At 39.8% G+C, this 26,501-nt stretch overlaps 1 protein-coding gene across 3 annotated transcripts in view; it reads right to left on the reverse strand.

Annotated features, from left to right (window-relative positions):
- The window catches only part of Adcy8 (adenylate cyclase 8), a 221,447-nt gene that overhangs the window by 75,062 nt on the left and 119,884 nt on the right, over window positions 1-26,501 (reverse strand). For all 3 annotated transcript variants that reach the window (XM_052161501.1, XM_052161500.1, XM_052161499.1), the window contains exons 6-7: window positions 15,971-16,129; window positions 12,381-12,651 (exon numbers count right to left, since the gene is read on the reverse strand). In XM_052161501.1, the coding sequence (XP_052017461.1) occupies window positions 12,381-12,651; window positions 15,971-16,129 (430 nt within the window). The remainder of the gene's footprint in view (window positions 1-12,380; window positions 12,652-15,970; window positions 16,130-26,501) is intronic.

Below are 26,501 nucleotides of genomic sequence, written 5' to 3' on the forward strand. Positions count from 1 at the left end.
GTTGTCATGTTTGAAAAAGACAGACTTATGTTTTCTGCAAATCCCGAGATGAAAATCATAGATTCCCATTGAATATGAGTTGAAATTTATTTTTCTTCCAGAAGGCACAGAGTGGCCTTGAGATAAACATGAACTGGGTGACATTTCTGAAAATATCCACATAGAGTCTTCAACACGTAAATGTAGCATTTCCTCCCTCTTTTTTTTTTTTTTTGGTTTTTCAAGATAGGTCTTCTCGTATAGTCCTGGCTGTCCTGGAACTCACTCTTTAGACCAGGCTGGCCTCAAACTCAGAAATCCGCCTGCCTCTGCCTCCCAAGTGCTGGGATTAAAGGCGTGCGCCACCACCGCTCGGCCATTTCCTCCCTCTTATAGGCATAAAATCTATAGGAATTTGGACCAGTCCCTACAAGCAAGGTTCAATAGTCAATAGTACAAATTTCCATGTTTTTGTGAAGAGGAAATGAAGTATCACATTCAAACAATCTGCTTTATGCACTTTTCAGATAATAATCTACTTTACTTTTTCATATTACTCATAGCAATAAATCTCCTCTCCACATAAAACTAAAGGGATATCTAAGGTATCGCTGTGGAAGTCTTCAGTGTCTGTCCCAAGAAGAGCTTTGAAGTAATTTATAACAATTTTATAGCTTGTACTCTAGGAAATGGAATAACAAGGGTTAAAATGTCCCCTCTGTCTTCTGAAGGAACAGTCTAGAAATTTCTAAGAAGCCTATTAGAGAATTCCAGTATCATTTGTGTCTTGTTTTTCAAAGTCCAGTTATGTGCAAATAATGTCAGTTCAGGGACCAGTCAATACGGGATACTGTTAAATCCTACCCTAGGAGAGGACTCAGTTTCCAAATGTTGTCTCCACGGTAAATGTAACAAAGACCCAAAGATCTGTGAAAACCTTTGCTTTGCTTTTGTACCTTATGTCCTGCAATTTCAAGCTCTCTGAGATGAAGAAATAACGCAAAAGCAGCAAGGCACTCACAGTGCTGGCTGATCATACAGGAGACATTTACTAATTTGGCACTAATTTGAGTCTTCCAACTTCACCCTTGAAACTGTGTATGAGCAGGTGCCATTATTAAAATAGTTTTTGTATTCGGGGATTTAAATCCCAGGAGTATTTAGACAGAGAGTCTCTCTTTTTCTTTGTGGGCTGCATCTGGTGTTCAGTGCCTGAGCCTTGCTGTTCGGCTCCTACTACTGCCTCACAGCTTGAGGAACAGAGATGCTGGTCTTTATTTTCTTGCAGTGGGATGTGCACAGGTGGTGAGGTGAGGCTGAGCCTTCAGGTATGGCCACAATTCCAGATGGCTTGATAGAAGTCTGAGAACAGAATACCGTGAATCTAAAAGAGCAAACCTCTAGCATCTGAGATTTAATTCCCAATTCATGGCCCAATGACTCCAGAAATCATAATTATAGACAAATGGTTTCTTGCACTGAATCTCTCCTGTCTGGGAAGCTTGTGTAGATTCAGGATTGTGCCACTCAGGTATGGAAACATGGTGGTTGAGGTTTTACAATCAGGGCCATGTTTAATGAAACAAGACAGCTGTGACTCTTCTGCTGGTTGCTTGAAACAATGTGGGACATCTCTTTCCACATGAAAAATTTGAAGTCATCTAGTGGGAAGTATATTGCCAACTGAAATGTCAGCCTTAAAACACTGTGTCCGTGGTAATATACTCAAGAGATTCAAACCCCAATCCTGACATTTTGTCATGTTAGGGTAGAATAAATGGAATAAAGGGTAAGATCTAGGGAAGGGAAAAGACTCTGGGAGAGAGAGAAATTGACACATAATGGTTTGTTTATGGGGACACAGAAAAGTGTGTACCCAAGTAACCCTAGCACTGAAATCATTGTGCCAAAATGACAGGCTGTGTGGCTGGAGAGGCGATGACTATCCCATGGACAAAATGATCTTGAGTTCACAGTCTAGAAAGTTTTAGACCAGGAAGTGAATGAAGAACATACACAAGGACCCGAATCACCCAGCCCCCTGTAGTCCTGTAGCCTTTGTAGCCCAAAGTAGAAAACATTTAGGTATTTCTCAGAAAGACTATTATGGATGCCAACAAATGTTTGTTGAAATGAGTCTGTTATGGCTATCTCCTGAGATGCCCTGCCAGAGTCTTACAAATATAGAGACGGATGCTCACAGCCAATCATTGGGCTGAGAGCAAGATACCCAATGGAGGAATTAGAGAAAGGACTGAAGGAGCTGAAGGGGTTTGCAACCTCATAGGAAAAACAACAATATCAACCAAGCAGACCTCCAAGAGCTCCCAGGGACCCCATCAAAGAAGGGGTACACATGGCTCCAGCTGCATATGCCGCAGAGGATTGCCTTGTCAGGCATCAATGGGAGGTCCTTGGTCCTATGAAGGCTTGATAGATGCCCCATTGTAGGGGAATCTAAGGCAGGGAAGTGGGAGTGGGGTGGGTGGAGGAACACCCTCATAGAAGTAGGGGATGGAGGATGGGATAGGGTGTTTCTGGGAGGGGAAGGAACTGGGAAAGGGGATAAAGACTAAAGAATATATCCAATAAAAATGTCAATACTATGAGAAAATACTGTTTATGTTGATGTGCCTGTATGTCCATGTTTATACATGTATGTGTTTTCTTAATAGAAATTTGGGGGAAGTTTAAACTTTAATCCCCTTCTCAAGGATAGAAGTACCTTTCGAATCACTGATAAATGACCCATGATTGGTGGTTTAATTATTGGTGTGAAAATGATTTGTTCAGATACAATTATATAATATACTAACCAAGCAGAATTATTTATACTTTTATTCTTTATCTTTATTTGTGTGTGTGTGCAAGCATGCATGCCTGCACATATGTATGAGAGAGAGGGAAGGAGAGAGAGAGAGAGAGAGAGAGAGAGAGAGAGAGAGAGAGAGAGAGAGAGAGAGAGAGAGAGAGAGAGAGAGAGAGAATAGCATATGGGGATGTGTTTGTAGCCTTCTTGGTGCACACTTCCAATCAGTATTGTCTTTCCAATCCACCTTCCTGGGGTGCTATCCTTAGTGTTTGTCCATGAGCTGAGATCTTTTTTCTTCTTTCTTCTTTTTTTCTTTTTTTCCTTTTTTTTCTTTTCTATATTCTTTGTTTACATTCCAAATGCTTTCTCCTTTCCCATTTCCCCCCTCCCCATATGTCCCATAAGTCCTCTTCTCTCCACCCATTCTCCAATCACCCCCTTCCATGTCTCTGTCTTGGTACTCTCCTACAATGCTGGATCAAGCCTTTCCAGGACCAGGACCCTCTCCTTCCTTCTTCTTGGGTATCATTTGATATGCTAATTGTGTCTTGAGTATTCGGAGCTTCTGGGTTAATTAATATCTACTTATCAGTGATTGCATTCCATGTGTATTCTTTTGTGATTGGGTTATCTCGCTTAGGATGATATTTTCCAGTTCCAACCATTTGCCTAAAAATGTCATGAAACTAAACAGGGACACAGTGAAACTAATTGAAACTTTGGACCAATTGGATTTAATGGATATATATATCTCATCCTAAAACAAAAGAATATACCTTTTTCTCTGCACCTCATGGTACCTTCTCCAAAATCGATCATATAATTGGTCACAAGACAGTCTCATGAGCCGAAATCTTAAAGAGTATTCTTGTAGTTATGTACTGACTCCTTGTTGGAAGCTACCACACAGGAGATATGTGGAGCTTCATTGAACTTCAGAATCTAAAAAGGATCCTTTAAGGCATTTAAAGAGATAGCACTATCACAGAGTGAAAAGAGACAGTGTTGAATCTAATGCTTTACTGCCTGGAATTTACTGGAGGAGCTTGGGGATCATTGAGAAGTGTGGGGGGGCGGGTGGGCATTGTCAAAAGCTGAGTCCTTTTTCAAGATAAGCCTCTGAAGCTCTGTATTAATGCTAAGTCAACTCAAAATAATCACATATATGAATAGCTACCATGTGACCTACATTTGGAAACAATTGGATATAGCTTAATTAAAAAATTTAAGTGGGGATGCCTACAAAAATACCCAGTATCTTTGCTTAGTTGGAATTACCCCAGGGCAGTAAGACTTCTTCAGTGTTGTAGAATGATATTGGTAAGAGATAGCAATTGGGATACATCAATGAAGAACTGGAGAAAAGTGCTTAGCAGTCAGTGCAATTTTAGGAAAGATAAAAATTTTCATAGATATAAATTTCATTGTGTCAAAATAATGGAAGCTGTCTCTTGTGACCTAAGTTTGGGAACAGTTTGACATAGCTTAATAAAGACATTTTACCATGGACATAATTACCCTAGGCATTGGAAAAGTAGGTACTGGGATCAATATAAAATAAACTGCACTTTTCCTCCCCAAATTAGGAAATTCAGTTCATGAAAAAGTCAGGCATTTGCTATTATTTCTCAGACCTATTTCCATATGTTTAATGTTTTGCACTCAGTCCAGGCCTGGAGACTGAAGCAAGAGGACTGCAACTTCAAGGCAAGTCTGGGGTACAGAGTGGATCTAAGGCCAACAGGACCAAATTAGGGTAACCCTGTCTCAAAATTAAAAAAGGAATGGGGAGCTGATAATATATTACTCAGTGCGTGAGTTTTGCCAAAGATGTCACAGGCTCTGGTTTCCATCACCACTACATACATGTTGTACAACAAACATACCACGACAAACAAACAAACAAACAAACGATCACTTGATTTATGCTTGTCAGACCACAGTTTGTGACTTGCAGATTCCAAATCAATCCATGGTGATAGACGAGTCTAGATGATTTCCTTGTTAAAAACTTCCCTTCAGTATTGTCTATAAAGTAACCACAGGCTGTATGGTGTCCTTTTGTCAACTTAAACAAAGGTCTAATGTAATTCTGTAGATGTCACATCAATATATCTAATTGTATCTCTTCCAGTTACATCTACCCAAGTGCTTCAGGGAAGGGAAGGGTAATTAGTCTAAGTTAATGGATCTACTTGTCTGTTTAATCTACTAAGTAGTCCGTGAAAGGCTTCAAATCAGCTTGCCTTTCTGAACAGAGTGAAAAACCAGATCCTCTAATGACTGTTTGACTGAACTCAGAAGCTGTCTTCAGAATCAAGCTCAAAAGAATCCGGGGCTATAATGCCAGGAAAAGCTGTGTTACTGAAAGATTATAGATTAAGTCCAGGGAATTTCTCCAAGTCTTCCATATTCTCTGCAGCCACCCAATAGATAACTCATCTAGGGTTCACCAAAACCCAGTCTAATCGTAACACCACTAAAAAATGGGGACAAATTTGCTCCTAATTTTCTGCATAATCAGATGGAAAGTGAACAGAAACAGCAGAGCCTGAGAAACCTTATCTTTCAATACCAGCATCTAACATTTGAGGTGTTTTCAGTGGAAACAATCTGAGGCAGTAGAAACCAGGCTAAGAGAGTGGATTTGTTTTTTTTTTCTCCCTTGCCATCATGCTTTCTCATCCCTGGCTTACCTCTTCCTGTAGATCTCAGCTTAAACATCCCTTTCTTGGAAAGGTCTTCCCAGATTCCGTCAGATAAGTTTTCCCTTCTTTATTTCACTATCCTATAATCATAGCACTGCTCACACTGCTTGGTAATGCACCAGTATTTAGCCTTAACCAAAACATCCTGTAGCATTCAAGTGGCCTTCTCCATTTCTCTGTGTCCACACTCACACCTCACCTAGCTAACTGCACTCACTCAACTAGTAGTCAATGAACAAATAGGTGAGAGACAGTTGTTCTTCTTGAGTGTGACCACCAAAGTGAGTTTCAGATACACATGTTCTTGTCTGGTGGGCACATATATGCATGCAAAAGGGCTTGGTGTTTAATTTATAGCTTAATACTTAGGACCAAAACCAAGGAAAGGAACCAAATTCAAGAAATGTTTCTTGAGGAGAACAGAATAATCATGTTAAAGAAGAGGCAAAATGCAATGGTGCTTGGGATGATAATTGGATATTTATATCCATGGAATCAAAATTTAGTTATACAGAATGCTACAAGAATGATGTTTCATTCTTTGGTTATGAAAGATTTTACTTCAAAAGCTTTTACAATGTTTTAGCATTCCATTTTAAACATAATACTTATTTCATCGTGTGGTGATTATGAACTAATAAGTTACATACTCCTTGGATTTGGAAGGGAGTTTTCTGAAGTAGCCATAACTCAAACAACACAGCACAGGCCCCAGCTTGTGTCTGTGGTGGTCAGAGCTGAGAAGAACTGTTGGCTTAGTCGTTTTGAATCTGTCACTGTACATGAGTGAGTACACTGAGATTTGAGTGGAAAGTGTGGTTACCTGAAATGTCCTAGAAACCAAGTTAGGAGATCAGGGCTATCCTTCCATAGCGTAATCCTTCCATTCTGTTTATAAATTCTCTCTCTCTCTCTCTCTCTCTCTCTCTCTCTCTCTCTCTCTCTCTCTCACACACACACACACACACACACACACACACACACATACACACACACAGCAGGATTTTAATTGGGATAGCAATTAGTTGTTAATTCTTCCTTTTCAAACAATATGAAGAACTGGCTATAAGAACTCCCTGCCTATGGGGGCCTGCATGCAGAAACCACAGAACCCTTGGAGTGTTCTTGTTTCAGCCCCACTATCCCAGACAGCAACTCTCTCACCATTTCATATTCTTCTATTCCTGATATCTTCCAGTCAACATTGAACTGCATTGAATGGTTTCTTGCATATTTTGTCACTAGATAAATATTCAAGTGATGAACAGCTAGCTACATAGGTAAGGTAGAAAGTTTACGTGTGGTCAAATTCCTAGAGCTATTGCAGGATATTCTAAATAGCCTGGGAAAGCCAGGGACCCATGTGTCTCAGAATAGATAAACACACAGATAGGCAGACAGACAGACAGACAGACAGACAGACAGACAGACACACACACACACACACACACACACACACAAATGGCTAAGGTTGATTAATTTGAGGAAACACACTAAACAGTAGAACCTGAATTAGCTTAGAACACTAAGGAGGAGGCACTGTGGTTTAATGGAAAATGCATGGTTTTTTTGGAAGGGAGGTTAGATCTAGCTTGGTTCTAATTCCAGATCTGTGTTTTTTTGTACATATCCTTCAGAGAATTAATTGGGTTCTCAGACCCATATATGCTTTTCTTATATGTAAGTCAAGGTAGTGATTGCGATTTCACTGGAAGGAATGGGCAAAGTGCTAATGACTATTCACCTGTATTCTACACATTGAATTAATTCTCTTTCTGTCTGCTTTATGGATTATAAAAATTGCATTTATGCTGAGAGTCACCATGCATATTCATTAACTTCAGGATAACAATGTCAATCTCTTGGGTAGAGGTGACTCTAAGTAAGTCTTTTAAAAGGCTTCAAGGAACAGTAGACTAATACATGGAATCTCAGGCTATCCTGCATGCAAAAGGAAGGTGTGGGCTGAAGGTGACTATTCCACATTAGTGGGAGACGGATCCCAGACTCCAAAGCAGGGCCTTGTTCCTAAAACCATAGCTCCATGTTTCTTGGCATTTGACTTGCTATAAATATCCAATTAAAATTATTAATATTCTTTGCAAAAATTTATCAGCAATATAAAGGCTTTACCCTTGCCCGTCTTCTTACAAATCCTGAATTTAAGCTATATTTTCTTCTGCTAAGGCCACTTCAGCCTCTATGAAACATTATCCAGGAGTCACTCCAAGCAGTTTCATAAAGTCTAAATCAGACACCCTACTACCCACTTAAACCTTCACATCACTCCCCTGGGAATAAAATGCAGACTGCTTAGCTTGAGAAACTAAACTTCCATCTGATCTGTTTGCTCCCAGCGTCTTTTTCTCCTCAACTTGCTGTGCTCTAGCCTTGAAGGCTTGCTGTAACATGCTATAGTGTTTCTTTCCTCAGAGATCTTGTGCGGTTTCTTCTGCAAAATACACTTATCCTGGCAATTTGGGTTGAGCGTCCTTTTAGCACTTGGATGGGATCTTCAGGAAGGTATTTTTGAAAAATCTCTTTCTGCAGAGATTATGTTTATTCCCTAGTCACAAAGCCTCACTTCTTCAACACTGCTCACAATTTTTGGTAAATCTCTTCATCTCCCACTTTCCTGAAATTCAAGTTCATGGAAGACCAGGACCAAGCCTGTGTTTTCACAACTAGATCACCCACGTCTAAATGATTGACTTGTTATTTTCCAGTGGTCACAGAAAATCAAACCTAGTCACAAACTTTAGAGACTGAACCAGAAGAGTAAAATGCAATATTTAATACAAAACCAAAACATTGTTTTATGCTCAACTTTGTTTATTTTGTTCATTTTCCCCCTTTTGAGATTCCCATAACCTTGCCTTAAAATTTGTGCCATTTCTAACAAGTATTCAGAATGTCCGTTTTGGTCCATCAACTTCTACATTTGTAAACTTAAATTCTGGAAGTCCCCTAGTCTTTCATTTTTCTTACTCTACAACACTTAGAAATTCAGGGTATGGGAGGCTCTAGTGGTGCCTGAGCCAGGACCAGGAAACTCAGACATCAGGACCCTGGGCAGAACACTTACCTATGTCTGGATTCAGACTGGCAGAGCATTGGTCTTTGGTATGCTTAAGACCAACCTGTGTCAGCACCTGGCTAGGCTCAAGTCATCAATTTTAACCAGGTGGATGGACATCTAAGAACAGGAAAAATGCCCAACCAAAAATGAAGCACATAGAGATTGAGAAACTCACCAGAAAGTCAGAGATCACTTTTAGAAATTTCACTTGTTCCTGTAAGCCAAAGTAGATGACTAAAATAACAAGGAGGGAGGGGAGAGCTAGAATTGGAAATTCTGAGAAGTCTCAACTTCCTGCTAATCTCCCATGACCATTGGGCTTATGATGTCACCATTTCACCAACTCTATATCTTGCCAGGGATGTTCTTCAGTCTAGTTCCAATGGGCAGCTTTAAATTTCCATGTTACTGCTGATGGTTCTGCACTTTGAAAATGCTGAACTTTCTGGATTTTCAAGACATCACGCCCTACCCATGGCTCCTAATTACTTTGGGTTTTAGCTTCCTTCTTAAAGGAATTCTATATTTTTATTAGTTTTTTTCTTTATTTACATTCCAAATGTTATCCCCTTTCCTTGTTTCCCCTCCAAAAACCACCTACACCAACGCCCTCCTCCTGCTCACTAACCCACCCACTCCCGCTTCCCTGTCCTGTCATTCCCATGCACTGGGGCATAGAGCCCTCACAAGACCTAGGGCCTCTTCTCTCATTGTTGTCCAACAAGGCCATCCTGTGCTACATATGTGATTGGAGCCATTGATCCCTCCAGGTGTACTCTTTGGTTGATGGTTTAGTCCCTAGGAGCTCTGGGGATACTGGTTGGATGATATTGTTGTTCCTCCTATGAGTCTGCAAAGGCTTTCAGCTCCTTGGGACCTTTCTCTAGCTCCTCCATTGGGGGCCCTTTAAAGGAATTCTTATTGTTTGCCTTCTACATAATATTCCTCCAGGTCTGCTCTTCTTAGTCCCAAGATTTGCTTCCTGTACTACCTATGGTTACCACTGTATTCATCCACTGAACAAACTAATCACATCATATGATTTATAAGATATCATTTTAATTTGGACCAAATAATGGTAAGAAAAACAGATGTAATTCCCAGCTTTTGGAAATATACAAAAAAACTGGTTGATTTACCTCGAAATATTTTTTCTTTAATTCTTTCTTTCTCTTTTCCTTTATGATGTTGGCATTACAATAGATTCTCAAGTAATACTTATTGGATGAATATGTGCAGATTTAGCTATGTGAACATCTGCTGTATACACAACCCGTAATATGGCACAGCTATATAATGTCATTGAAACTATTCCTAAGCACACATTGTAAATCAATAGAAGCCAAAACATCTGGCCAATTTGGCTGGAAAATTCTCAACAAAGCATAAATATGGTTTATCTATATTATGCAAACACTAGATTGTCTGGGCTTCTGTGCAACTGATTGGGTGTTTTGGCATAGTATATGCTCAGCCAGCCCTATCTTGATCTCGTCCAGGGACACATTGAGTCTCTGAATTGGGCATATGGCTCATTGATTGCTAGAGTTAAGCATAAGCATAAACTCTGAATAGTTGTGATCATTTTAATTGGCTCAATCATTTCCAAAATGTTATTAGTGACACATGTTTATTCACAGAGATCAGGACACATTTCCTGGCTCATTACTATGAAGGCATCCACATAAATTGAAATTATTCATTTAGAAGATGGAACAGCTAAATTACATTTGCTCAAAACTCAGGCATTGTGCAAAATATACAATACAAATATATGAACTATTTTGGCATCTTCTATAGTAACCATGTCATCAGCAAACATCTTTAGGAAGTTAGCAAAAATGCGTTTCAATTCCTCATAAAAATTTCACCAGATCAATCAACCACGAGATGAAATTAGGCCCTTCTATTTCTCCCTTGTTGGTTCTCAGTTATTAGTAGCAAGGGTAGGTGCACCTGAGATTAGAACAATACAGAATTATCTCCAGTCCCCCACAACTAGTTTGAATGTAGTTTTCCAAAAGGAAAGATAAAAGCAAAACAACTAGAAATGAGACTTAACATGAAATTGCTGAGGCATGGCAAGGGTAGGATGCAGATATGTCTTCTATAAAAACCAGCATCTGGGCTCCAGCTGGTAGTAGGCAGAGGAAACAGAAGGGACCTTTTCAGTTGACCATGCATGCACTCTTAAAAGTACATATACCATCTCTTTATTTATAGAAGATTGTAATATGTGTGCCAATTAGGAGTAGAAAGTAGGCATTGGAATTTTTGATGACCTGCATAGGCATAGTACTGTTTTGTATGTAAATACTCACAACAGAGTAGTAAAAGACTAAGGGTAAACATTTGCAGGCATGCCAGGTTTGTTCAGTCTGCAGTTTTTCTTGGTAGCATCTGACACATGCATTGTCTCATCCCCCTTCTCACAGAACTGAGAGGGAATTGAAGCTAACCTGGCCTCAGAGTACTCCATCCATCTTCAAATGCAGAGAAAAGACTGAGGACCTTCAGAATTTAACCTGTTCCACTTCAGATGGCTGTCAACTGACAAATGTCTCCTATCTATCACCTAATGAGAAACAATCAGGTCTATGGGTATAAAAATAAGTAAATCACTGTGGGACATGGAGCCGCACCACTTTAATGTCAGCACTCAAGAGGTAGAAACAGGCAGGTCTCTGTGAGTTTTTGGTCAGCCTGGTCTACTCAGCAAGTTCCAGGTCACCCAAGGCTAAAGAGTGAGACTCTGTCTCAAAACAAAACAAGGCAACCACCACCACCACCACCACCACCACCACCACCACCACCACCACCACAACAACAACAACAACAACAAAAATCACTCTTTAATAGTTTCATATCCCAAATGCTATTGGTTTGGTCTATGGGCTCCACAGTACTCTCAACTTCTGTTCTGCACCTGAAACATAAATGCTGGGCAATAGGGTTTTTCCATTTGTTTGTTTTAAAACCTGCGGTAGAGTTAGAGAATTTAGCATAATGTAAAATGTATGTGCTCTGTCTGGATGGATAAAGGGAGAACACTCCCGAGGATGGATTCTTTGCTGAAGCTCTGGGTGGGAGGCTGGTGGGCTTGCTCTGTCCACCTGGGGTTTAGACTTTGTCACACTTGCTTGCCTCTGAGAGTCAGAGGATCTCACTGAAGTTAATGTGATACTGGCATCTGAATAAATAATTTTAAAAAGCAAATTTTGATTATTAGTGATTTGTTCCTTGTATGCTGATTTGGTAGCCATTTCTTTAGATAAGAAGTAAAACCATGTGCCACGGAAAATAGAATAACATGGGTGGATTTGAAAATGCATGTTACTCTATAGACAACCCAACCCCACCACCAGCACCACTCAGTGCTGCTTTTCTATTTCCCCATCAAGGTGGCCTTTTTGATTTTGAAAATCAGAGGAAAACTCAGAACTATGGGTTAAATGGGTCATTTTCAAATACCTGACCATTTTTAATGACTCTGGACTTAACCCTCCCTATATGAGAAATTTATTTATTTATTTATTTTTGGATCGTTATGGTTCTGCTTTGCAGAGCATTTATTTTTAGCATCAAAAAAGTAAAAGGGTGTTAGAAACTTGATATTTCTGCCCTTTCCTGAAATTACACACATAGGTTAATTCTGTCCTGAGGAAATTTGTTTGATCATTTTCAATTATAGTGCTCAGTATAGAAAAGGTTAAAGATGAAATGGTTTCCTCTGAGGCTATTGGTTGAAGATGCATTCAGACATGCACTTGTTGCTGACTGGAGGGAGGAAGAGAGGACTTACATTCTGTTTGCCCACAATATTGTCAAAAGGCAATTCTGGGCTCCAGGATCCTTCTGTGAACGTTGCCCCACTGTTTCTCATGTCTGAGCAGCTCACCGACTCCTTAACTATGTCTTCAGGCAGGGATAGCAAACTTTCCTCAGGCTGCTTAATCAAATAGGTCTCTATATTATGCTTCCTTAAGAATTCATTCCTCTCTTTACCGTGACCCTCTTCCACATTATAGTCACCATTGAGGCAATCCAGTGTGGCTTTGGAAATGTGAATTCTCCTGCATAGAGAGAAAAGTAGACGTTGTATTTCTTCATGTTGCCCAATTATGGCTGTACACAGAACACTACTACAACACATTCTGGAGGATAAATTTGTTCCCCTCAGAAGTCAAAAGAAAAACAAAAGTGAAAAGAAACTAGAAGACCTCCATCCAAGGGTACCATAGCCTCACACAAACAGTCCTGATGATGACCACAGGGATGAACCACTTTTAGATTTTCCTGCTAATGTCAACACTCCCTGTGAACCAGTGATGTCTTTCAATGGTGTTGGCTATACTGGAAAAACAAATGGTGTGAATGTTCCTGAATCCCAAGAATTGCTAAATTATCTGAAAGCGTGGCTTTCTTACTCTTTCAGAGCTTGCCCTATCGTGGTATGTTCCGTCTATCTGTTCCTTGTTTCTCCTACTTGTTTAGAATTATCTTATGAACAAGGTTTTTGTTTTTGTAAGTCCGCAGGGATACAAGGAGCATTGTTTTTAGAAAATTACTGGAAGATGTGATTCTCCCTCTAATCTGTATTGAAGTAGTGGAGAGCAATATGGGAGATGCAGGCTGGTAACTGCTAGGGCTCTCACAAATCAACTCACACAAGTAGCTCTCAATCCAAATGTCTTCTTTTCAAATGAAAGAAATATGTGACTTGATTAGGATCAATTTCTATTTGTGGAAGCTTCATTCTGCAATTCCTCATTGGGAGGAAGTTATTTTCTCTTCTCATAACTGTCTAACTAAGGCAGGAACTTACTTGTGTTGTGCTGTGGTCTGTGAAGAATAGCAAACTCATGAAAGTGGATTTTGTTGCTGGATTGCTGGGTTTCAACTCTAACTCTTCCACTTTTTAACCTATCAGATTTTTTTGGGGGGGGGAGAATTACTTAACCTTTCTGAGTCTGTCACCCAACAACATGGCAAAGGTAATAGACCTACCTTATACTCTCATTGTGAATATACAAGAGTTGATTTATGTAAAGTAGTCGAGACACTATACAGAATGCTATACACCAATAACAACACATACTTTAAATTGTTTGAAGTATTCTTTAAAATGCCACGGTGATCTCACTGTGGTGTATTTCATGCCTCCTTAAGTCAGGCTCACAGGGGACAGTCTGCCTTCTGAATGAGGCCTCTGTCACTGATTCAAAGCCCATTGTCAGACACGCCTTCATTCTGGGCCCCCATGCTGCATTCAGCTATTCAAACAATTATCATTTCTCTCAGTTCAGCACATGATTGCATGCTTGCTAAATATGTCCTAGAGTTAGCTTAAAAGTTTGCTGAGCCGACTCTGTGCTCTACCGAGGAAACGGATGGATAAAGTGGACACATGATTCTCTACTTGCATTTTGTGATTCCTAAAGCAATATATTCAAGTAAACAATGAAGAGCTTCTTCATTTTTAAGGTTCAGACTTCTTAGTAAGAGTGCATTGTACTGTCAGTACAACCTCTGCTGACCCTTCTGACCATTTAACCTGTTTCTCCAAATTCCTGATTTCTGGGGAGAATAGTTCATTGCAGAAACAAACAAAACTACAGACAATGCCTTTCTGCCCACGGAGGGCACATTCTCCACATCTTCCAAACATGTTGATTTCAAGTTCAAGACAATCAAGCAAATGTGTGAACGCAGCTTGGGTTCTCTTGAGACACCTGCTAAATAAATCCAAAATGTTTCCATGGTATCTTACCCGAATGCACAGAAACTCATCTCCAGCAGAACAGGACCCCTGAGCTCCCTTCTAAGAGCAAGTTAAGATTTAGACACTTGAAGACACAGCCTTTTCTCCTAAGAAAAATGAGCTTCCTAGGAGGACTTTGTAAAGTCTTGTGGCTGATTTCTTTTTTAAAAATAACTATAATTAATACCAACTTCCCTTGGCATTTCATCTGGATGCTACATTGTGTTCAGAGGGACTGATACTTGCCTGTGTTAAGTCAGAGAATGGGATCTTAACCTTTATTTAATACCAAGTCTTCTCTCAAAGTTCTGATCAGTATACACTAGGATGCTTTTGATAGGAAAGAAGGTTCTGATGTTTCCTTTTGACAGTCTTTGCTGTTAACCTGAGCTTTGTGGTGAGACATTTTTTTTTTCAGAGATGATTGTCCAGTGACTTTGTTTTCCTCTAAGGACTTAAATCTGTGCTCGGAGAATATTCTGATGTGTTGCGTGTCAGGTAAACTTAACATTTTCTATGATATGATCATGATAGTCATGATAGTAAATACAATCTAACAATCTTGTAGTGTTTACCACACCTAAATACTATATTTGTAGCCAAAGGTTTGTTTGTCTCTATGAATTTATTCATAGGATTGGAGTGTCCCACAGCCTTGGGTAATAAGCATTTCCTTCTCTCCTCTCACTTTCTTCCTCCATTTATTCTCTCTCTCTTTCTTCTTTCATCCGGCCCCCATATGTCTATATTTTTCATTTTTTTTCTCCTACAGCAGATATCAAGGCTTGCTCAAGGGCAATGAATACATACTGCCCTGTCATGGTAGCAATGTTAGGTGGAGATAAGACCTTTTCTTTCAGGATCTCTTTAAGGTCTGTGACTGAATCATAATTAACTACCACAACCACAGCCATAATTAGTGGCTCCTGAGCATGGAAGAAGAAGGGTTTTATATGTGTTGTCTCACTTGACAAAAGCTCAAGTACTGAGAGCAGCTATATCGCTGTTACCAAGATACTTCTTAAAGAGGTCTACTGCTTAGGTTCCACCCCAGACACACAGATTTGGAAATTCTGAAGGTGAAAACCAGAGGTCAGTGTGCTACTTTAGTACTGCTTTCCAGTGGACCACCACATCCTGAAGTTCAGTACCAACCAGTCCTGCCAATCAGAGTTGGAATGCAGATGAGTTCTCAAAGAAAGCACTGAATTTTTGGTACAGAGCCCACAGTCATGTATATATTGGCAGCCAATAGGATTTAACCTTAGCTGCCCATTAGGATTGATTTAAAAACTTACGATTGATCCGAGACAGATTTCACTTTTTAATGAACCAATGTGAGATCTGGTCATGAGTATTTTATAATGCAGTGATTCTAGTATGTTGCCAAGTCAAAGAACTGAGGCGTAGGAGGATAGAGACATAAACTCATCAGCCCTGTTGCCTTATTGCTTCTGTCATCTCTGGAATATTTTCTTAGAGTTATCAGGCCATTGCTGCATGACACCTTACCATTTGACCTCCTCCTGGACAATTGCTTCCAGGGAGTCTGTCCTTGACCTCTGTGCACAGAAAACCTGGTATCACAAAGTCAGACAAAGTTAGGTGAGAAAGGGCTTTTCTTTGCTTACCCAGGGATTCCTCCTGATTCAAGTTTGTTTGCTATGTCCACATCCCAAGACCAGACATCAAACTGCCACTTCCTCAGGCCTAACACACCACACAGGACAGAGCCTGAATGGATTCCAATTCGCATGTCAACATCATGCTTCGTTCTGGATCTCACAAACCTGTTGATAGGTGAATGGAGAGATGAACTCATTAGGCCAAGATGACCATCACTGGGCTGAAGTGGCAGAAATAGAGTTGTCTACTCCATTGGTTTCTGTCTTATTCAAATGGTCCTTTGTCCACGAAACTTTCTGAGTAACCCCAATAACTGGAAGGATTCTGTTCTAGTCTGAAAATCTTTAGAGTTGAACATACTTTTTTTTTGTTTTTTTTTAAATATTTTATTTATTTAATTTTTAATATTTTTATTTTCTATATTCTTTGTTTACATTCCAAATTATTTCCCCTTTCCCAGATCTCCCCTCCCCATATGTCCCATAAACCTTCTTCTCTCCACCCATTCTCCAATCACCTCTCTCCTTTTTCTCTGTCCTGATACTCCCCTCCAACGCTAGATCAATCCTTTCCAGGATCAGTCAGGACCCTCTCCTTACTTCTTCATGGGAGTCATTTGTTATGCTATTTGTGCCTTGGGTATTCAGAGCTTCTGGGCTAATTAATATCCACTTATCAGAGATTGCATTCCATGTGTATTCTTTTGTGATTGGGTTACCTCACTTAGGATGATATTTTCCAGATCAAACCATTTGCCTAAAAATTTTGTGTATTCATTGTTTCTAATTGCTGAGTAGTATTCCATTGTGTAAATATACCACATATTCTGTATCCATTCCTCCTTTGAGGGACATCTGGGTTCTTTCCAACTTCTGGCTATTATAAATAAGGCTGCTATGAACATAATGGAGCATGTGTCTTTATTGCATGCTGGGGAATCCTTTGGGTATATGCCCAGGAGAGGTATAGCAGGGTCCCCTGGAAGTGTCATGTCCAGTTTTCTGAGGAACCGCCAGACTGATTTCCAAAGTGGTTGTACCATCTTACAGCCCCACCAGCAGTGGAGGAGTGTTCCTCTTTCTCCACATCCTCACCAACACCTGCTGTCTCCTGAGTTTTTGACCTTAGCCATTCTGACTGGTGTAAGGTGAAATCTCAGGGTTGTTTTGATTTGCATTTCCCTAATGACTAATGATGTTGAGCACTTCTTAAGGTGCCTCTCGGCCATCAGAATTTCTTCAGGTGAAAATTCTTTGTTTAGATCTGTACCCCATTTTTAATAGGGTTATTTTGTTCCCTGGGGTCTAACTTCTTGAGTTCTCTGTATATATTGGATATTAGCCCTCTATCAGATGTAGGGTTGGTGAATATCCTTTCCCAATTTGTTGGTTGCCATTTTGTCCTTTTAACAGTGTCCTTTGCCTTACAGAAACATACTTTTCAATGCTTTCATTAACCTTCTCTCAAAACTTATTTTGTAGTTGTTGTCTCATGAAGTGACAGCAGCAATTTTTTTACCCAACTATGAATACACTTGGGGTAGTTTGTCAACCCCATAATCAGTGTATGCTTTATTCCAAACCAAAAGTGTGGATGTTAGGTTTTCTATGACTCTGTTTGACATTAGAATTATTTATTTGGGGCTGGAGAAATGGCTCAGTGGGTAAGAGCACTGACTGCCCTTCCAAAGGTCCTGAGTTCAATTCCCAGCAACCACATGGTGGCTCATAATTATCTGTAATGAGATCTAATGCCCTCTTCTGGTGTGTCTGAAGACAGCTACAATATACTCATATAAATAAAATAAATAAATCTTTTTTTAAAAAAGAATTATCTATTTGATATATTTTCTTCGAAGGAGATTGTAAGAATAACTGATGGATGTCAAGGAAGAGGAAAATTTCCTAGGCAGACTTACAGAGCATTTTATTATAACTGATTATACACACATACACACACACACACACACACACACACACACACATACACATGCTATGACAGCCAGAGGCATAGGTCTTATGATATCTGTCTGTCTCGGCAAGATATAAATCTAGCTCCAATAACCTTGAAATCCTGGTATAAAATAATTAAGTTTGGAACCCGACTTTGGGTTCCAAGTGACGATGGCTTGGCTTAACAGTTTTCTTGACTTTATGACAATACACATTTCTTTTTGTTCATTATTCATTAATAATGACCCCACTTTGAGTTCTGAATTCCAATTTTAAATTCTGGGTCAGGGATGTGTACCCCAGTCTCCTCAATGCTGGGCACAGGCAGCAAGAGATAGCTTCCACTAAACCGTGTGATAACTCATAATAACAAACAGTTATTCCTTGCCGGCGGAAAACTGTTGCATAACTATGGTGTCTGGCAGGTGAGGTGTTTGAAAACATTCTCAATTTATTATATTTTCTGGGCTTCTTGAGATGCAACCCTATTCTAGCCTGAGGGATATCTGTATAAAAACTTAAAAATTATATTCTAACTCACTGCTCTCACTCAAAACTGAGAGAACAAAATGTTTTGAATTATAAATAAACATTTTAAAGTATTATTCATTCAGTGGTGCTCATATGTGTTTAGAGCTGGGTTTGTGGAAATGGCTAGTCTATCAGAGGGACTTGTCTGTGGTAAGGCCACTTTTATTTCTCTCAGCAAGCATGTATTATCACTCTTCATTTAAGTGGACACATCTACAAAACACCTCCTCTATCCAATGCTCAGGAAAATAACAGGAATAGTTAGATAATAAAAAGCAGGGACCAGGACAGGACATCTGTAGTGAAATCGAGTTTCTTAACTGTAATCCTTGGATCAGGGCAATGAATGGTTCCTTCCCATTTTCCCCCATCCCATAACAGATATCAAATGTGAGTGAAAAAATATCATCTATTCAAACCACAGAGCTGTTGGGAGACATGTCATTGTTCTGTCTGGAGAAAACTCTACCATAGCTATACTTTCGGCTTTGAAAAAGTATGTTTATTTAATATGTAGCAAGCACAAGAAAAAGAAGAAACAGCAATTAGCAGTTAGATAACATTATGGTATTGACTGATCACAACACCCTGAGAACTCCCTTTATGGGCAGTTGTATGGAATGGGCTGAGAGTGCAGGGCAGAGGAGAGAGAGAGTTCCCTTCAGGTAAGAATTTTAAATAAAAAGAAAAAAAAAAGAATGGCAGATAGATAGCAGCATATCATAAAATTAGGTGTTTATAACATATAGCAAAAGTGACTTGGAGTTGAAAGACCCTGTTAAAACCCTGTTAAAAGAGTCAAGGTAAGTTTCCCAACAGAGGATTTCTTTTATTTATTTATTTATTTATTTATTTATTTATTCACTTATTTATTTATTGAATATCGTCTTCATTTCCATTGCCAATGGTAAAACCTTTCCTGATTTCCCCCCTCCCCAAAAACTCCTAACCCCTCCTCCCTCCCCCTGCCTCCACATATATGCCCCTCCACCCGACCCTTTCCCACATCCCCCCTCTCAATTTCCCAACAGAGGATTTTGTGGGCAAACCAGAATTCTCTCCCAATCTGAGCTTCCCACATCTTGTTCCCACAGCAGATAAACCTTTTAGGCATTCCTGCTTTTATGGTTACAATGTTTTTTGAATACCCTTGGTTGTTGTTTGTTCTCTTTCTACCTTACTGCAGGGTCAGGAACCCAGCCTGCTCCTGGACAAGGAATGCCAAGACATTGGTGATACACATGCTTAGATTCGAGACAGCAGGTTCTGCCTCTTTTGTTCTTGGAGTAAGATCTCATCAAGTATAAACATCACATGACCATTTAACCAATGTACTTTATATTATAATTATTTCAGTACAAATTATATTATCCCAGTTGATAAAACCATCTGTCTAAACTTACATCTTTCTCATTACATGACTGTCACTATGGCTTAAGGATTCGTATCACATACTCTAACACAAGTCTACTGGGTTTGTGTCTTACTCTGCTGACCCCTTGGAAACTTAATTTTTACCCCTATTACCTGAAACTTTAAGATGTGAATAATAACATAATTTTTAAAATTAAGTGAAAGAGGGAGAGAGAGAGAGAGAGAAAGAGGGAGAAAGAGAGAGGAAGGGAGAGAGAGAGAGAGAGAGAGAGAGAGAGAGAGAGAGAGAGAGAGAGAGAGATAATGTATCTGGAATATTTGGTTTTTGATTGCAGATGAAGGCCCAGCATCTAGGAAAGTAACTGAGTTTTCCTGTAGCCACAGAGTCAAAAAGCAAGATTTTAGCACTAAACTGGCACCCCAGAGACTCTTCGTAAGAAAGTACAATGCCTGATGTGACCCCTTGGCAGATAGCCTAGGCTGACCTAGAGGTTCAGTGATTGTAAAATGAGGCATGCCTGTGTTGCTGTGAACCTCAAAGGGGATGACAGATGTTAACGTGATTTGCTAATGAATATGAGGGAGTATTATACAGCACGCTGTGCTAATGTCATTAGGTAATTAGCACTATGCAGGAAGGCACTGGAGTGTCTTAATGAAAGAAAGATTTTTCATTTTCTTCTACAAGATGAAAGTCATAAGGACACTTAATAATTTCTCAGCTCATTGCGTCTATTTTGTTATGTTTGGGATTTGATTTAAGTAAAAGCTAAGAATAAAACTATGCAAAAGTAATGAATAATGCACAGCACAGATCCTCTTTACAAAGAACCATCAATACAGTGTTTCAAGACCAACTCTTGATGGAGATCTGTGTGTCTTATCAGAGTTCACAAGGAAGCTATGTGCAGCACTTGTTTAGCTCTTCCATAGAGGACCTGCAGATAAATTGTTCATTATTTAGTCAGCCATAATGAAAAGACAATGATCACAGCTCTCTTGTATCAACACCCCGTAGTACCCTCTCTTTTCCATTAACTTGAGGCTCCTGAAGGCAGAAGCTTTAATACAGCACTTAGTATATAAAATTTACCAGTGCTCCAAAGTACTTATTGTGCTATGGATAAAGTTCACTGGCCTTCTTGTTTCACAGCCCTGTGGCTGTCCCAAGAGGACTCTAAGGGTCCAGAGAATCTGCTGACGTGTCTTAGCTCTGGCTAGTTGGGAGAGGGTATTGACCTCCAAAACTGCTCCCTTATGGTAGAGCGTAACAGACTGACTCTAGTCCTCATGGTAGCCTTCCACTTAATACTTATTTTAAATAAAAATCCCTCTTAATAATAATATCTATTATTATTGTTTGACAGGTCTGTGGACAAATAACAATCAATGACTAGATTTCTTAGGGTATTCCTCTTAAGAGGAAATGGCACAGTTGTATGAAAAAAAAGCAAAGCCTTAATTATCTGTCAGTTTAAGCACTTCAAATGATTCTGTTTAGAAAACAGATTAATCAGATCTATAGATGTTGCTGATGGTATGACAAGAATGGTGTGGTAGGCATTGATTTGTAAACCATGCTCTCTCTACCGTTGAATGAATGGTTACAGGAGGGGGCGGGTGATTTGGACAAAGCATCCCTTGTTTCTATAAGGAGAAGAACATCCACTCCCTGGGTTTGGGATAGACATTGAACACACACACAGGTACACACACTCTAGTCTGTGTTGGTCTATGAAGAGAACAGAGATGAAATGAGACTCCAATTGTGAATAAGACTTTCTTGATATGTGATTAGGTCTGTCTGTGACGGCTGATGCAGCCTCTCTCATATTCCATTAGAACACTGAGTTTGAGGGTCAAACAATCAACTCTGGGGAACAGACTATAAATTATAAAGGTTTCCAATTACTGTGTAAATGTTCTTCTCATGTCTGATTTGAAGCTTCCTACTTGGTGTCAACTGGCACATAACATTTCTGCTAGTTTAAGGTTGTGTTTCTGTAAAAGGGCAGAAGCTGGCCCAACCTATCACTGTGTAACTGTCAGTACTTGGTGGGTCAGTCATTCTCCTCTGTGTGGTAAGAGGTGGGTGTTCACGGCAATCTACTGGACTTCTGCAGAGTCACAGAACTCCGCTGTGCCATGCACCACATGTTACAAAATATAATTTATGATTTTCAAAATGTACTTGCTTAGTCCTGCTGAGGGGCACGGGATATGCACTGAAGCTGAAGTCAGCAGCTTCCATTTAGTAGCTATAGGTTTTAATCTCTGAGTTTGCCTTCACAGATGTAATGGAAAGGAGGAAGAGGCCTCTGCAGGGCTGTGAAGATGATTCATAAAATCATGTAAGGAAATGCTGAGCCAAGTTCATGCAAAACAGTCAGTATTCACTGCTATTAATTTCTCATTTATAATCAGATCAATACAATGTTATAACTGATGACTCTAGTTACTCCTTCTTGCTAAAGTAATGTCTACGTTCTCTCTACTTATATGAGAAGAGCTTCAAACAACCTAGGTAAACAGTCAACTGGACAGAGCGGCACATCGGAGGAAGCACTCCAGGCACCAGGGGGAAACAGTGCCATGAACTCCTCAGAGGAGAGGAAGGAATGGAAGGGAATTCATGCAGAAGGTGAGCTACCTCTGCTGAGGGATTTGTGGAGTCCTTACAGTGACCTTGTGCCATTACCAGCACTGTACAGATGATGAAAAGGGAGTCATAAAGAAGTATATACTGTGCAAGGCTGAACTTCACGTCATGTCTGTCAGTCTGGTTACAGCATTCCATTTCTACTGCCCTGCATGTTTTTTTTTTTTTTCAAGTATGAAAAGAGGTATCCAAATTGCAAGATTCTGAGCTAGCCCAGTCTAAAACACAGACAATGCATCTTCTACAGATAAACTCCCAGATTAAATAAGGTTTATGAAAGATGGACAGAGCAGCTGAGTTTGCTGAGGTGCCTCAGGAGTCCCAGTGAGGCGTGGAAGCTCTCGTCATGGTATCCATGGAGCCAGTGGGACACTGCTTTCAACCATGAACCATTCTGTGCTCTCTACTAGACATTAGCATGCCTTATAAAATGGGCGCTTTCTGTCTCTCAAAAGGCTTAGAAACCACTGTGTTTTATCCTAGCATAGATGTTGTAATTTGGGTCTCATTTAGGATTTCACTTTAATAACCACCATCATGCAGATAAGTTGATGCCTGTGTTATGAATTTCCATTTTCTCATTGGTAAAATGGAGGCTCTGGCAGAATTAGATATACCTATTACCATTCATTTTATCCTTGTAGCTACCCCTGTACTACACATGGAGATCACCCATTGGTTCTTTCAAGTGTCAAAGATATCTGCAACCACACTGGTAGTAACCCAAGAAAGCAATTTGGATGGTGCATTCTTTTTACAGATGAGGAAGCCGGGGCCAAAAGGAGTGAAGGCTTACTTAAGGTCCTGCAGCTCCCATAAATGATGGGGCTCACATGCTCATGATGCTGCTTCTAAGCTGAGTGTAGCCTGCATACTTCATCTCTGTGTTGCTTCCTTTAGCTCCCTTTTATCCCTGATCCTGGGATAGGAGAGGCAAAAGTTCATGTTGAACTTTTCTTTGAAACCATATGGTCGAGGGAGGACAAAATGAGAGCAAGAGTGCATTCATTTCTCTCCCTGTTCTTGAACATGTGTGACACTCTCTCATCTTAGGAGGACTGTATAGCCAGATTAGTGTTCCCTTGTTAAGATATCTCAAGAAATAGGGTACTCTGGATATTTAATTACTATCCAGAAATGGCACTAACCCAATGCTGTGGGAGAGAACTGTATCTGGGAGGACATAGTACTGATAGGAAATATTATTTCTTTCCTTATGCCTCTTAATCGTAATATCCTTCCATTTTCAAAATATCTGTACTCCCTGTAATTGCCACAGCAGGAGTCATTTACCATATGTGTGTGGGTCATAGTGGCCATATAGGATAGCCTACTGCTTCAATATCTTCATTTAAAGCTCTAAAACTTTCTGAGTTGGGAGCCTGATTTCTTATAAGTAAACCTGGCAAGTTTTGTAGAGCTATACTTTCCAAGATATATTGGGAAATAATGAAAGATAAAATCATGTTATTTTTCTATGATTTCATGTATGTGTTAGTCAGCTCATGATGCTATAACATGATGACTCAGAAAGAAAGGAGTCGTAAACAAGATATTTATTCCAACAATTCTATTGTCAGAGCTGCAGGCTAGGGGAGCCTGTTTTGCAGAGGAAAGCCTTCTGTTTTGCAGATGACAACCCCTTGCCGTGAATTGATAAGGTCGTGAGACTGGACTAGTAGCTTTCCAATATGCATTATTATAAGGGCGCTTTTCTATCAGAACCAATCTCCTTTAATCTATTCAGCTTCTAAAAACCTCATCTTCAGGTACAATTATATTGGGGAATTTGGTCTTGACCTTGAGCTCAAGAGGAGGGAGTATGAAAAATTCAGTATGCTCTAGTGTGTTTTTAAAATTAAATAATATACCCATTTTGAAAATCACAAATTATATTTTATAAAAGATGGTTTCTATTTACTCAACTTACAAATTTCTTAATACTTTTTATAGCAATGAAGATGACTGTAATAAAACTTGGACAAAATACAACAGTAACTTACAGCCATATGAGAGGTAAAGTTTTAAAAATTTAGGGAGGATGGATCAGCTTACACATTTCTGTCCCAGGAGCCATAATCAAAGTATTCTACTAGACACTTCAGATCAAAGTGTGTTCTGGGTATTGTAAGACTCAGGAGGTACCACACAAAGATAGTTGTCTGTTTAATAAGAATGTGAATGACCTGCCAGAACTTCATATCTAAAATGGTAAAGTGATCTGGTTTAAACTTCCAGCTTGCCTTTTTCTTGGTTTTTAACACGCCTTAGATACTCAACAATCCCAACTCAGACATAGAGTGAGCATGGATCAAAGATCTATGAATACATTTTTTATTCTATCTCACATGTTCACTAACCTGATCTCTCTCTCTCTCTCTCTCTCTCTCTCTCTCTCTCACACACACACACACACACACACACACACACACACACACACACAAACAAACACTCTAGTCTATGTTGGTCTATGAAGAGAACAGAGATGAAACAAGACTCCAATTGTGGCTAAGATTTTCTTGATATGTGATTGGGTCTATCTGTGACGACTGATGCAGCCTCCCTCACATTCCACTAGAACACTGAGTTTGAGGGTCAAACAATCAACTCTGGGGAACACACTATGAATTATAAAGTTTTCCAATTACTGTGTAAATGTTCTTTTCATGTCTGATTTGAAGCTTCCAACTTAGTGTCAACTGGCACATAACATTTCTGCTAGTTTAAGGTTGTGTTTCTGTATCATTGTATAACCGTCAGGACTTGGTGAGTCAGTCATTCTCCTCTGTGTGGTAAGTGGTGTTCACTGCAATCTACTGGACTTCTGCAGAGTCACAGAACTCTGCTGTGCCATACACCACTAATGCAATCGATGATGTCTAGTGGGTTCCCATTTCTCTATTCTGTAGGAATAACAGAATTGTTGTAACAACTTTATTGCCTTCGTGTTCAAGCCCTTGGTTCTGCCACTGGCAAGCTGTATGTTATTTGTCTGGGGGTCACAGATGTAGTGTTAGCCTATTGGAGCTCCAGTTTCAGCTGGGAACTGGAGAAAAGAATAGCTTCTTTGTTAACTGACGTAAGGTGTGACCAGTCCCTCAACATTAGCATTGTTGACGATAAGTACTGATAGGTACTGATCAGCACTTGAATGACTGCATTTAATAGGAGTGCAGGTTTATGATTGCTACTTAGATGGATAATGTTAAAAATTAATTTGTTTAAATTAAGTAACCCCTAGCCTAGGGCATTAGTGAGACTCACTCTTAGGCATTTTCAGTGAGGATATGTCCTGAATGTGGGGGGCATCATCCCATGTGCTGGGACCCCAAGCTTAATGACAAGATAAAAGCTAGATTAGTACCAGGATTCATCTCTCTCTGCTTCTGGATCTGCCCAGATCGAGTGAGCAGCCCATGCTCCCAGGACCAGGCTTTTCCAGGCAGGGTGGACTGCTAAATACACCCTTCTACCCTCCACTAGCATTCTGTCAGGTATTTCATCAAAACAATGAGAAAAGCAACAGTGTAGCTCTATTTAGAGATTATCTGAAGAGAGATTTTAGAAGGATGGGTAGATACACATAGAGAGAAAGAACTTACTGTTGTGTGTGTGACACACAGAGAGAGACAGAGAAGCAGAGACACAGAGGCAGAGAGATAGAGACAGACACAGACACACAGACACAGAGAAACAGGGATGTAGAGAACAGAAAGAACACTTCAGAAGACAGAGAAGTTGTGTGAGCAGAAAGAGGAGGAAGAAAGGAGAAGCAGAAAGAGAAAGAGAAAGAGAAAGGAAAAGCCATGGAGAGGCAGACTTCTGAACTCTTGCTTAAGTGAGGAGAAACATGATGATTCCTGCTTTATAGTCATTGTCCTACTGCCTTGCTTGGCAAAGCAACCCTACCACAGGATTAGGACCTTTGCTCTAAATAACTGCTGGAAAAAGGCTGTTCCTACTTCGCATTCTGGAGTCATTCCTGCAGTTTTTCAGCAATTGCACTAAGAAGACTCTGCT

This window comes from Apodemus sylvaticus, chromosome 17 (assembly GCF_947179515.1).
Source record: "Apodemus sylvaticus chromosome 17, mApoSyl1.1, whole genome shotgun sequence".
NCBI lineage: Eukaryota > Metazoa > Chordata > Mammalia > Rodentia > Muridae > Apodemus > Apodemus sylvaticus.